The sequence below is a fragment of the Molothrus ater genome, chromosome 1, assembly GCF_012460135.2.
Source record: "Molothrus ater isolate BHLD 08-10-18 breed brown headed cowbird chromosome 1, BPBGC_Mater_1.1, whole genome shotgun sequence".
NCBI lineage: Eukaryota > Metazoa > Chordata > Aves > Passeriformes > Icteridae > Molothrus > Molothrus ater.
In genome coordinates, this window is record NC_050478.2 from 80,823,434 (window position 1) to 80,836,110 (window position 12,677).

The following is a 12,677-nucleotide window of genomic DNA, read 5'->3' on the forward strand; positions in this document are numbered from 1 at the left end:
GTTGAGATTGTTCTAGAAATAAGAAGATGCAATTTCACAGGAACAGTATCATTTAATTATGCAACTAGAAAGAAATAACATGAGCAAATGATAAACTAATTTTGAAATGCCTAACTGAAAATTTGGAAGAAGGAGCTGGTAACAGAGCGTCTATGACAGGATTATGATAGTAAAAGAACTTACATACTGCAAACTAGTTTAGACAAAGAACAGGGAGAAATGGCAAATAAGCAGCATTTCTAAAGATTTTTAGTTTGGTAGGGAAGAAATATGCCTCTCAGATTTGGAGAGACTTCAGCCACAGAAATGTCCGTAGCAGTCAATTCACTGAGAGCATGGGCAATCACACAGATGAAAAGAATGTCTTCTACTTTGCTGTGCTACTTTGCTGTGCTCTAACTTAATTTGTTTCAGGGCAGCATTTCATACTTCTGATACTCTAGTAAGTGTTCTGCTTTGTGACTTCTTATCCTCTGTATTAAAATTTCTAAGTAGCTGATCAAAAAGAGATGAAGCTAATAATCTAATGAACTGATTGGTGTTGTAATTAATTGTGCTCATCTGATTAGTCAACAACCAAAGCTGATTTACCCTCCTTTCTTCTCAAGAAACTGCACTGATAATGGCTTTTCAAGACTGCAAAATAGATGCAGGAAGGCACTTGAAACTCAGATGTGACAGGGAGATTGCTTTGTAGGTTAAGGGAATCATCTTACTTGAGCAATCACTATCCTATTTGTTTGTTCCTCCAGTTTGATAGGATTGCATATTGCTTGTGTTTTTTCTGGAACCTAATCTTTATTCATAGGATTTTTAGAGTGGTAACTTTGTTAAATATACCTATTTACATTCTTTCTGGTCTTATTTTTGCAATTATCTTTTCCACTGAGTTCTAAAACCAAAGCAAGAGAGCAATATAACTTTCCAATACTTCGATTTATAAGACCTGAGAAGAACTGCCTTCCTGATAATGCTTTTAAATGTTTCAAACCTAAGGGCAGAGGCAAACGGACTTACTGAGCTTAAGTGTCTACCAAAGTATATAAAAAGAATAAGCAATATGTTGTAATACCTCATCCAAAACTTTTAGGTTTGGTTTAGTAACAACAGTGTCAACTTAAAAATCAGCATACCCAATGGAAAAGTGAAAATCAGAGCATAAAAAGTATAATCTTATGTCAAAATGGAATCCAAAATTCATCTCTAATGCCATTATTTATTTTCATATTTATACAACTAGAAAGTCACATCTGAACTGTCATCTAGCCCAAGTAGAATACTTATTTTAACAGATTGAGAAACCAAAATGACAGTGTCATGGTATCCCATACCAGGGTTTAAAGTAGTTTTTCCTCATACAGATGCTCTCCTGAGTTGCTATGTCTGAAATGAGCTCTATTTATTTTTCTGGGTTTTTTTAAATATTTTTCAAGATGTGGCTTTCGTGTTTGCCTGGAAATGCATTCACATCCTTTATCATCAAACTAGGAGAACTCATTTCAGCTTCCCATCCTTTCAAAGTGTCTATTTATTTGGAAATGTAAAATTACTGGGTTTATACCTGAATCACAGATTTATCTTCTTGCATCACATTGTAGAAGGAGTTTGACAGTTGTGGCACTTAGCTTTTTACTACCTTTGTTTGGTTGCTCTTAAACTGAATTTGTATGGCCAGTAGGTCTATGTGTCAAATGGACTGTTTTCCATATAACAGGCATTCACTAGATATTTAAATGGACTGTTTTTTCTGACACACTGACTTCTTACTGTTCCATTTGTGTGTATGAGCCACAAAGGAGACCAAGAGAGGGACCTACAATTTACACATTAAAGCACTTTTTTCTTCCATAGTTGTCAGTTAAGGGAGTTTAGGGGGACAGCAGGACTCACTGGAATGCACGACACTCAAATGACTGAGAAAGTTCTAATACAGAGATATTGGGCTTCAAATCACTTACTTTTTTGCTTCTTTGAGGTAGTGCAATGACATTCTTTGCACAAAGACTTCTGAGTGTGCTGGAGACCCATTTCTAAGTGCCTTACTAGAATGGAGCAGAGGATGGCTCCAGAGGGTTCCAAATCTCGGGTACTGAGTTCATTATTACTTCATAGAGGGGAGAAAGGATGCACAAATTAGTCCTTTAAGACCTCAAGATATTTAACAAATAAACTTTAAGAAAGTGTAACCTAAAGTCTGTTTTTCGTAAGTTTTGCCCTTAGATTTTGGAGGTTTTTTTCTGATTACAGAAATTATACTTGTGAAACTTTTTCATAGATTCTGTTGTTGTTGTTCTTGTTTAGAAGTTTCATTGAATAAGAAAACTGTCTTGCTAGAAAAAGCATCATGCTTATATGTGATGGTCTGGTCCTTTTCTATTACTATAGTCAAATATGTCTTCTGTAGGTAGAACATGCCCACTAGTACTGACCAATTCCAGGTAAAACCTGGCAGCAGGCCAGGAATGTATTTTGGCCCCGTGTTGGATTCTGAAGTTTCCCTTTTATCATGACCAACTCAGGCACTGAAATATTTCTCACTGCATAGAAAAGGGGCTTGCATGAATTTCTGAAAAGCACAAGAGCTACACTGGGATTAAGTCACGGGGAAAGAGCTGTCAAAACGAAGACTTTTTTTTTTTCATTTGTTAGTACTAGCTGTTCTTAAGATAAAAAAAAGGTCAAATACATCAAAGCATGGCAAGAAATTTCACACACTATGAGAGGTCGGCTAAATTCCTTTTCCAAGTTTCAGGTATGAATGAAACTCCTTTCCTCAGCTGTTGTGTATGTTACAATTTTGACTGAAGGAGAGTGATTTTTCTTTGCAGCTAAAATTGTATTAGAGAAATAACATTCAAACAATTGTATAAAGAGGTCTCAGCAGTTTAAGGCGTGCTGGTACGCTCAGAATAATATTCTAGACACAGTAAATTACTGCCTTTTACAGATAGTATATTTCTTTGATGCTTACTGCAAGCTCTAAAGTATTTTGTCTGCTTCTTTTCAATTGTTCTTAAGAATGCAGTCGTAATACCAAGTTTTTCCTGGGTCTACAGCCTACAAAAAATAAAAGAGGGGACATTTTTATTTTGCAGAAGTATTTTTGCTAGGGCAGCTCATGCAAGTCAAAGGCTTTCCCACAGTCCTAAAGAGCACAAACAGAGGCTTCATCTTTTAGTGGAGAAGTAAAGTAGACATAGAAATTATGTACAAATAATCTGAATTACAATACTTTAGAGATTGCTTGAATGGTTGATGTAGAGAAAGAGCATCAAAACAGACCAATATATAAGGATTTGAAGAAAATAACCTAAAAACAATAGGTAGAATGAGGTTAATTGAAAACCATTTATGTCTGATCAGTTTTGTTCTGAATAAGATAACAAGCTGAACAGAAAAATGAAAATGGACTACTTTCCAATGCTGAAGCATCTGACACAGTAGTTTGAGTTTTCACAGTAATCACAACAGGTAGCCAGGGAAGAAATGTGGAATGGGACCAGTAGTAGTTCCTCAGGGCATGCTCCCACTGGCCACGTGGGTGTTTCACTGAGTGCTGGGTGGGGGGAGTGATGCCTGCACTTGGCAGCCTCAGTGCCATCCTTCTCCACAAATTTGTCCTGTTGCTCTTCAGTCCATGCCAGGAGTAAGAGCTGCAGAGTCCTCTGGACAGTGATTCTGTAGGCAGAGGTTCCTGAGCTGATGCTGGTATTTAATGCTGGATCATCAAAAGCTGATGCTGTTGCATTTACATTCTTGCAGTCTTCAACACATCTAGATCTCCATTTAGCAACATGACAATTGTAAATGGAGAAAAGTGTCTTGACACTGACATGTTTAAACCATTCCTATTTTGCCCTTCAGAGTCTGTACCACAGCAGGTCTTCCCAAGGGCAGTAAGTGACTCAATATTTCAGCTCTTTCTGAATGAACAGGTAGTGTATTAAAAGCTGTATAAACAGATGAGCATTAATGAGTGCAGTGATTTTTATGAAACCAAATACTACATGTCAGAGAAATCAAATATCAAAACAGAAATTTTATGCAGATAGGATTTTTTAATAGTATAATAAAAATTTATAATAATTTTTAATTTATTTTTATAATATAATAATAAAACCATAATTTAAAAGATTCCCTCAATACACTATGTCTAATTCTGTGTATTGTAGTTAAATAGAATTGCACATCAAATGAAAATACAGCAAAAGAGGAGAGGGGTAATTAGAATTTTTTTTTTCTTTCAGATGAAGCTAGGGTTGATTATAGCATGAAATCTTACCAAAATTGTTGCTGCCAGAAAATTCGGGGTAGTTTTGGGTTTGTTTTACAGAGACAGTTTCTTTTAAGATGTTTATTGCAGTTCATGTGCTGTCCCATTGTGTATCTTTCAAAACTATCAAAATAGCAAAAAATGATGTTAGGAGTCAACTGCTTCACAAATCCCACAGAGCATTCTTTAAAAACAATGCATTTAGCCTCAGGATTGGACATGCAGAAGCACAGCAGTAAAAGGCACCTGTTGAGTGCTTGACTTGGTAGGCTAATTGCTCTGATGCTTTGAAAACAACAGGTATCACTGAATAACCAAAGCTAAATAACATTGTCATAGCATTTGATAGAAAGGTTAATAACCAAGACTGTATCCACATTAGACTTGTCAGATGTTTGTCTAATTGCAAAGTATTCTTTTAAAGTGAAAGCGATACCTAAGAGAGAAAGATCTCACTTAGGCCAAGTTCCTTTTTCATATAGAATGGTCTTCTTTAACAAAGTTGAGCTATTCTAATTAATACAAGACAAGTTTTCCTGGAAACTTATGTTAAACTTAATCCACATTCAGGATTGCTAAATTCTGGAAGCCAGCTTATAGAGAAAGCTATAAGTGGTGCTAAGAATACTTACGAAGAAGAAATATTGCTGATTTTGGTGATACAGCACTGAACTGTCATTCAGATCAGGAAAAGTTAAAGGGAAATCTGTGGCAGTGACTGAAAAATCTATTTTAATTTATTTTTACTTCCAAACTATAAGCTGATTTTATAGTCACTGAAAACCTAGCACTTAGAAACTCTAATAATGAAGAATGAACCGTCTTGTGTTTTCTAAGGTTTTGTCTCACTGCTTTGTTTAAATTTCTATTTTGTCTGAGAAATAGCTAGTCTTATCAGCTAGTTTCGTTTCCAATAAGAGATGATTTTAAAAAGTCTTACTGTACAAATGATAAAAAAAATCAGAATTTGTCTAAAAGTTACAGTAGTAACCAGAACTACTACAGCTAACCGTATCTATTCCGTGTCCAAAGGCTGCACTGAGTACTCACAGATAAGCCAATGTGACTCGAGGTCTACTTCACTATAAAAAGCCCCCCAAATTGTATGGTTGCACAGGCTCTGCTGATGACACTGGGCACACTTGATGGATACATGCGTGGTGTTAATTGCTTCATTTTGCTGTCTGTGTCACTGTATTAAACACTTGCAGCAAAGAGCCTGAATGCTGACAGAAACAGCTGGGAGTGTACAGAAAAAGCAATAGCTCTTAGGGGATCATGTGTTACATGGCAGGCCAGCTCAGAGGATCATCACCACAGCACTCCCTGATGGGCCTGGGGATGCCAGCTTGCCCCTGAGACAAGGCTTGGTCCCTGAAGGAGAAATGCTCAGTCAATCAGACAGAAGTAGAAACAGGCAGCATATAAAAGAGCACATCTAGAGAAGGCCAGTTTCAGGGTGGGGTTTTGTCTGTTTGGGTTTGTAATTTAAAGAAAATTATTTTGTGTGCCAGTTGTAACTCAGTTACTCAGTATTCTGAGGGCTTTTCCCTTCCTCAGGCAAACATAATCGCAGTTGCTGTAATATTAATGGGGTTGGTGTAGCTCTTGATTTTTGTAAACCTTTCCCCCTTGCTGTGAAAAATCTTTTATTGGTGGCTTTTGTAACACACAGAAAGATGAAAAAGATTGAGGCTTTTATGATTAGTCCCTCTTACACAAAACTTCTTGGAATAATTATATACTTGGAAAGCCCCTGAAGTTTCATGCCAAAGATAACTTGTGCTTTCCAGCTAATTTAGGATATTATCCTTCCCGTTTCTGTCCTCTCTTATTCAGTCCATGACAAAAATATTATATATACTAGATATTAAACATACTTTCTCTTTTTATCATGGGGCTTTTAGGAATACCTGTCTCAATTTCACCATTGCTAAATGCAGATTATTTGTTTTCAACCATTATCTGGCATGACTTCAATGAGATCTGCAATCTGAAGACTCATAACTGCTACAGGGAAGGTCCTGCTACTTGGTGAGACCTGAGCATGCTTAGGGAAGGCAGGTGCAGATGTTTTAATTCTGTCTTTGACATGGATAAAACTGCCAGTGGGAGTAGTTTCAACAGCTTGCTAAATATTCCCATATCCAGAGTTCATGTCTCAGCACACTGGCTTGCCTTCTGAATGATCTTTCTGTAGAAATCTATGTCTTTCCCCTGTATAAGGCAGATGATTTTAGTTAGCCTAGAATCATAAGGACGTTGCTCTGAACCTCCCACAGTTTGCATGAATGTATGGAAAATGACCCTAAAGCAGAAAGAAATTGCTTGGCACCACCCATCTTCCCCTTCCTCAAAGCCTGGCAATGGCATTGAATAACTAATGCCAGTGCCAGGGTTGACAGGAGTCAGGTGTGTTCTGGACAGTGCACTCCTTCATACCACACCCTTCATATCCCAAGAGCCTTGCATTGACATGCCTTAGGTATGGAGGATCATGCCTCCTGATAGTTTTCAGGTGATGATATGATAGTTGGCACATTTTCCCATGAAGCTGAAGCTGGATTATTTTAGTTCTCTTCCCATTCCTAGGTAATTAGCAAAGTCAATCTGCCATTTGTTCAGAAAATCAGTTTGATGAACCATGGGTCTGAGCTCTTGCTCCATCTGTCCTTAGTCTTCCTCTCATGAGAAAAAGCTATTTACATTAGCTGGGGTTTAGAGGTCTAACTGGAACCTTCTGACTAAACTGAGAGTTATTCTTCAGTCCTCTGTATTCTTGGTATTCCTGCATGACTGGATTCTATTTGAAATTCATTTTACTGGTTTATGGCAGGCTGAAGGACTCCTTGTCCTGTTAGATTCAAAATGACAGCCTATGGCTCACATACACCATGAGTAGAGTTTACACTAAGAATCAAAGTATACAGGGTGGGCTGCATTTATAATGGAGAAGTATTTTTGTCCCTGAAAACTTGTGTATTGTATCTCCACATCCAGAAAACATGGTTTCACCTGTTTGAAAAATCACACTGGAAAAATATTCACTGACTTAGTGAGACATCTTACCAACAGGCGATACTACTAATGTTCCAATTTAGCATCTGCACAGTGACCTGTAAATTCACAAATGACAAATCATGTCTTATTCCCTGTCACACTGACAGCTACAGCATGTCCAAGTTAAATGACAGCGTGTTTTCTTTGACCGCTCATTAAATCTGAAACTTGTTTCTCTTTTGAAGAACTACATAGCCTGAACATGGTGGTGTTAGAGACCCTCTGTGAATGATCTCAGTTAAGAGGGATTACTTCAGCAGAGGTGATATGAGACTAACTAGATATTGGGGTGTATTTCTTTTGAAATAATCAACTGATTATTTCTGCCAAAATGCTGAGGCAGGGTTGGGATTTGTGTTGTTTTTTAGCTGTCTCCTATGTAAGTAAATGTACCATATCTCAGTGAGGGCTGTAGTAGCTATGAGTCAGTGCAGAAAGTAAACAGTGACTTTTGTAAGAAAAGGAAAGGCAGTCATGGGAATTCAGAATATTCATCTCTTGATTAAAGGAGCAACTGGAGCATAATGGGGAAGGATGATAGACAGAAGAACCCGACTCGACATCTCCTCCATACAGAGCCAGGAAATGCATTGTCTGTGCAAGATGTGCCCCTGGTGTGTCTGTATTGCTTTGTGCAAAGGCCTCATATTCTCTGTTTGCTGGAAATGAATGAGGCAGATAGCTCACAGCTCAGGGACTATAAGGTTGTCTACATTGCTGTCTTGGTGAGGAGAAGTTTCTGGTGAACTTGGAGAGGAGCTGAGGGGCTGACAGTCTCTGCAGGCTCTGGACAGTCAAGGTGACTTGCAGTTGGCTGTGATAGAGAGAAGGAAAATTCACCTCAATTAGAAGATCAGGGAGACTATATCTCTGTTTCTGGTGGTGTCTAAATCAGTCTTTTTTGAAAGCTTGCACTCACTATATAAAGAAGCCTTATTATTCTAGTTACACATTATTCTAGTACAGACTCGAAGATATATCTCTGTTTAAACAGATTCAGGAATATTTCAGCTTTTTTTTTTTCCTAGTGGTGTAAAGAAAGGTGCAAAGCCATGCTGAGAACTCTTCCTCAGCATCCTCCTGTTATAATTTCTGCGGTTGCTCTTCTAGGGCTGGATACAACTTTCTTCATCATAGAGTCATAGGATCATAAAACAGTTAAGGTTGGAATGCATCTTAAAGACTATGGAATTCTTACACCTTACCATGAACAGTAACATCTTCCACGAGACCAGATTGCTCAAAGCCCCATCCAGCCTGCTCTTGAACACTAGCAGGGAATGGAACATCCACAACTTCTTTGGGTAACCTGCACCAGTGCCCTCTCTCCATCTATATTTATCTACCTACTGCTGTCTTTATCTGCCTAGAGGGTAAGAGAATGAAGTTTCAGAAAGAAGTCAAATAATCCTTCTTGTCCTCACTCTAAACCCCACAATGAGCTTTTCCAGTCCATGATTCTGCTTTTCCTACATGTGCTGCCCTTTCAGAATATCAGTAGAGCTCTTGCCTTTAAAAGAGCGTGGTCTACTCTACTTTAGGTGGAGTCTCCAGACCTGCAAATATAGGGCACAGATACTTGTTTGGGGAAAACCATACTCTATATTTCTACCTTCTTATTTCTGCCACACAAAGGTAAGTCAGAAGTTTCCATCACTTCTAAGGGAGAGAGTTTTTCAATTGATGTTATCCAGACCCTACTTCCTAGAAGAAAGTTTCCCCATGAATTGGAGGAAAACCCCTCACCTGCTGATCCTATAGCAGCAGAGAGATAAAGGAAGGAGGCATTGGAGTTCAGGGACCAGAGGAATCAGACAACACAACACTTGCAAGCTGTTATGAAGGGCAGGCTTCTGATGTGTAATGTGGCCAAAAATGAGGGGTTTCAAGGAGAGTGAATTTGTTTGCTAGAGAGATGGAAGAATTCATTCCAGTGCTCCAGGGCTATATGTTTTCTGTCAAGCTGTCTGCTGTGGTGAAGGGAACAGTATTGAAATAATTGGGCCAGTTTGTGTGTGGGAGAGCAGCACTAATTAGGGCTGTGTGGGGATGCAAGTATAGATGGCAAATCATATATGTTTAGGGGGCAGTCAGTTAGGAACTTGAATTGGAACTGGGGGATTGTCCAGTTATAAGACTCTTTGTGGCTTTGGGGAAATGAAAATGCTTTTTTCAGGTTTTTTTTGGATAATAAGGAGCAGAGCAGGATGAAGTAGATAGATCAGAAAAAGATTGAAAGGAAACCTAGCCCTAAATCCTCTCATCTTCCATCTGAAATTCCTTCCTCCTTCCCAGAATTCCTGTGCTTTTTCCACCTTTAGTGCAAAGGTTATTGAAAATGGCATAAAAGATAGAAAGTGCCTTGCCTTCTTCCCAAATTCAAGGGCCAATGTCCTCCCTTCCATTTTCACACATTAGCATTAATTACATAGGTCTGGTGTGTGTGCTTTTATTGTTCTTTCTTTGTGTAGACTTTACTAGTAGGGAGGGAAGAGCTGCAGATGAGCCACATCAGCAAAGGGTTATCTTCCCCTACTGAAGGAGACTCTGAAAAGTTTTACCCCATTCTTGAGATTGCTAATTCACCCATTTCCAAATCAAACCTGCTATGCATATTTGCATGCAGTTTTTCTCTGGGAGACTTGATGTTAGCAAATATAGATTCTGTTTGTAAATGCTCATTCATACATATTTGTTTCTTTGTGTATCAGTACTTTGAACTTTATGACACAATATGTTACGCAGTGAATTTTGTTTTAATTGGATTTGTATAAATATATTCAGAAAGCCATGTGGCCCCATCTAAGGAACACAAGAATTACAATGTTATTATAATAATCTAAGGCCTTAAGTTTTGAAATGTAAAATAAACTACGTAAAGAGAAGACTGAGGCATTAACCTTCTCTCAAAATGAAAGAGAAAAGGAAACACTCATGTAAAATGAGAAGCAAGCAACAGCAGGTGTTTCATATTATGCTCTGATAATATTTTTTTCTCAGGTTAAGAACCCTAACTCCTGGGCTCTTCAATTCCTAGGAGATGTATTTGTCAAAACCTCTAGACTTTTGAAATCCTGATTTATATGTACATATGCATATTTTTAAAAGAAGGGAGGGAGGAAAGGAAGGGAAGGAAGGACGGAAATTATCAGCCCTTCTCCAAATTTGGTGGGCCATGAGTCTCCCCATGCAGGTGGGCGCATGCTGCTTGGCCACTCAGCCCCATCCTGTGGAGGACCTGATGTCTTCCATTTGTTCCCCTCTGCGTTACATTTCCTGAGCTCATTCGCAGCTGTCTCCATTATTCACACCTCTGAGCTGATGAGAGGAAGAAGGGTAACGTGTGTTCTATCTGTATGTGAACTGTGAGAAGGTTTCAGGTGGGGCAGTGAGCTGTGTGGATAGTGACCCTTGCTGTTGCCTTGCAGGAATGTCAGCTCTGCTGGAGAGGAGGCCCGCAGAAGAATGAGGGAGTGTGATGGCCTGACAGATGCATTGCTGTACGTGATCCAGTCTGCTCTGGGGAGCAGTGAAATTGATAGTAAGGTTTGTCGTCTTTGTCTTTTCAGCAGCAAATAGAGGTATTCAGGGTACATGGGGACTATAAAGAGACCAGTTTTTCATGATATTCCTTTTTCAATGCATAGTGAGGAATGTCTTAGCAAAGCATAATTTAGCCCATCTCTTCCTTTTTTTTTTTTTCTGCTGAGCTGTTTATTTTCATGTGCTAAGCATTGTATTTGTACCGGTGTAGTGTGCACAGGTAAGCATGTCATCCTCTCTGTTGAATTATTGAAGTAGAAAGTATGATACTGGTTTAAGAAGAGAAAATATATGATATTCCGTGTAAAGTTCCTTACATTGCTCTGCCAGTTTTACCTTAAAATTGATTTTTAGTACCCAGTATGAGAGCTAATGAGAGTGAGGTAGGCTTACAAGGCAAACAAGCAAAAAAGAATTGGACAATTAATAGGCAGTTTTGCAGTAAAACCAACATTATTTCTTCTTTGAAGAGGATCAATGAATGCTTTCAATAACAACTGTGTTAAGATGCCTCATTATGTCAACTTTACTTCTCTTAAAATGCTAGGATATGAACAAGCTTCTCCAGAGGTGAAAGGCACTCCCTAATTAAAAAGACTCCAAGCATTTACAAATTGAAGATTTGTAATGCATTAAAGTATTCCAGAGAAGAAGAAAAAGGCCAGTTTCTTTTGCTTTCGGTAAATGGTGCTAAATTAATTACAGTGGCTGCTCTAGGGCAACCTTGGTCCATTTGCAAACCCCTAGGAATTGCAGGAGAGCAGCCTTTTATGCAGCAAGGTTTTAAAGCCCACTGGGCTTGTATTTCCAAATACTACTTCACAGAGTTGTCTGTGGACCCCCATGGGTTTATAGATTTGAGAGGAATAATCTCCAGGAGTCTCTGGCTACCATCTGAATCAAATAGGGGAAATTTGCCTGTGAATTCAGGGGACAGAGAGAGGAATATAGAGAGGTTCATAGCATGAGGTGCTGGGCTAACAGCATGGCTTTTTTTTTTTTTTAAGGAAAAAAAAACCCTCAAACACCCAAAAAATCTCACAACCCATTACCCTGTAATCAATGTTCCATTAATAGAAGTTTAGTAGAGGGATGCTCAAAGGACACCAACCTACAAGGCAGGCAAAACACCTGGCAACAGGGTTTGGGGCAAACTTGGCTGTTGCCAGCCCCTACTACTTCCTGCAGAGTCTCCCCATGCAGGTGAGCGCATGCTGCTTGGCCACTCAGCCCCATCCTGTGGAGGACCTGATGTCTTCCATTTGTTCCGCTCTGCGTTACATTTCCTGAGCTCATTCGCAGCTGTCTCCATATACAGGGGTGTTTTGACTTCATTAGCTTCAGAGTAGCTTAAAAGTAGCTAGAGTAGAAAAGCTAGTGAACTTGTACCTAGCCCCTTTATGATGAAACTGAAAATAGAATAAGGAACTCAAGGATCCTTGAAAGTCAAGGAGGGGTGAAGTCTGTCCAGCTGTGTGGTTCGAACCAGCTTTCTTGGCTTGTAGGAGTTCACATTAATAGAGAAGGTGTTGATTGAATTTGAGCCTTGGAAGTTTGCTTATCAGTTTTTAGTTTAAGGTAACATTGTCCTTGTGATGACTCAGCTTATGTTTTCTACAAAATGAGAATTTCAAATGCAAAAACTATGATTTATTAAAAGGAAAATCAAAGTTTAGTATTCTAATCAACAGATGCAAAGCTTTAACTTCAGCATGCTATATCAAAAGTGAATAAAATTCATGTTAAAAAAAAAACCAAAGAAGTAGCAAACTTTGAAAAATAATTATGGTCACTGTGATGT

The 12,677-nt window shown here is 38.6% G+C and overlaps 1 protein-coding gene across 7 annotated transcripts in view; it reads left to right on the top strand.

The window, feature by feature from the left end:
- Positions 1–12,677, top strand: part of CTNND2 (catenin delta 2) — a 637,277-nt gene that overhangs the window by 530,206 nt on the left and 94,394 nt on the right. For all 7 annotated transcript variants that reach the window (XM_054516522.1, XM_036404384.2, XM_036404386.2 and 4 more), the window contains one exon: positions 10,762–10,879. In XM_054516522.1, coding sequence (XP_054372497.1) covers positions 10,762–10,879 — 118 coding nt within the window. The remainder of the gene's footprint in view (positions 1–10,761; positions 10,880–12,677) is intronic.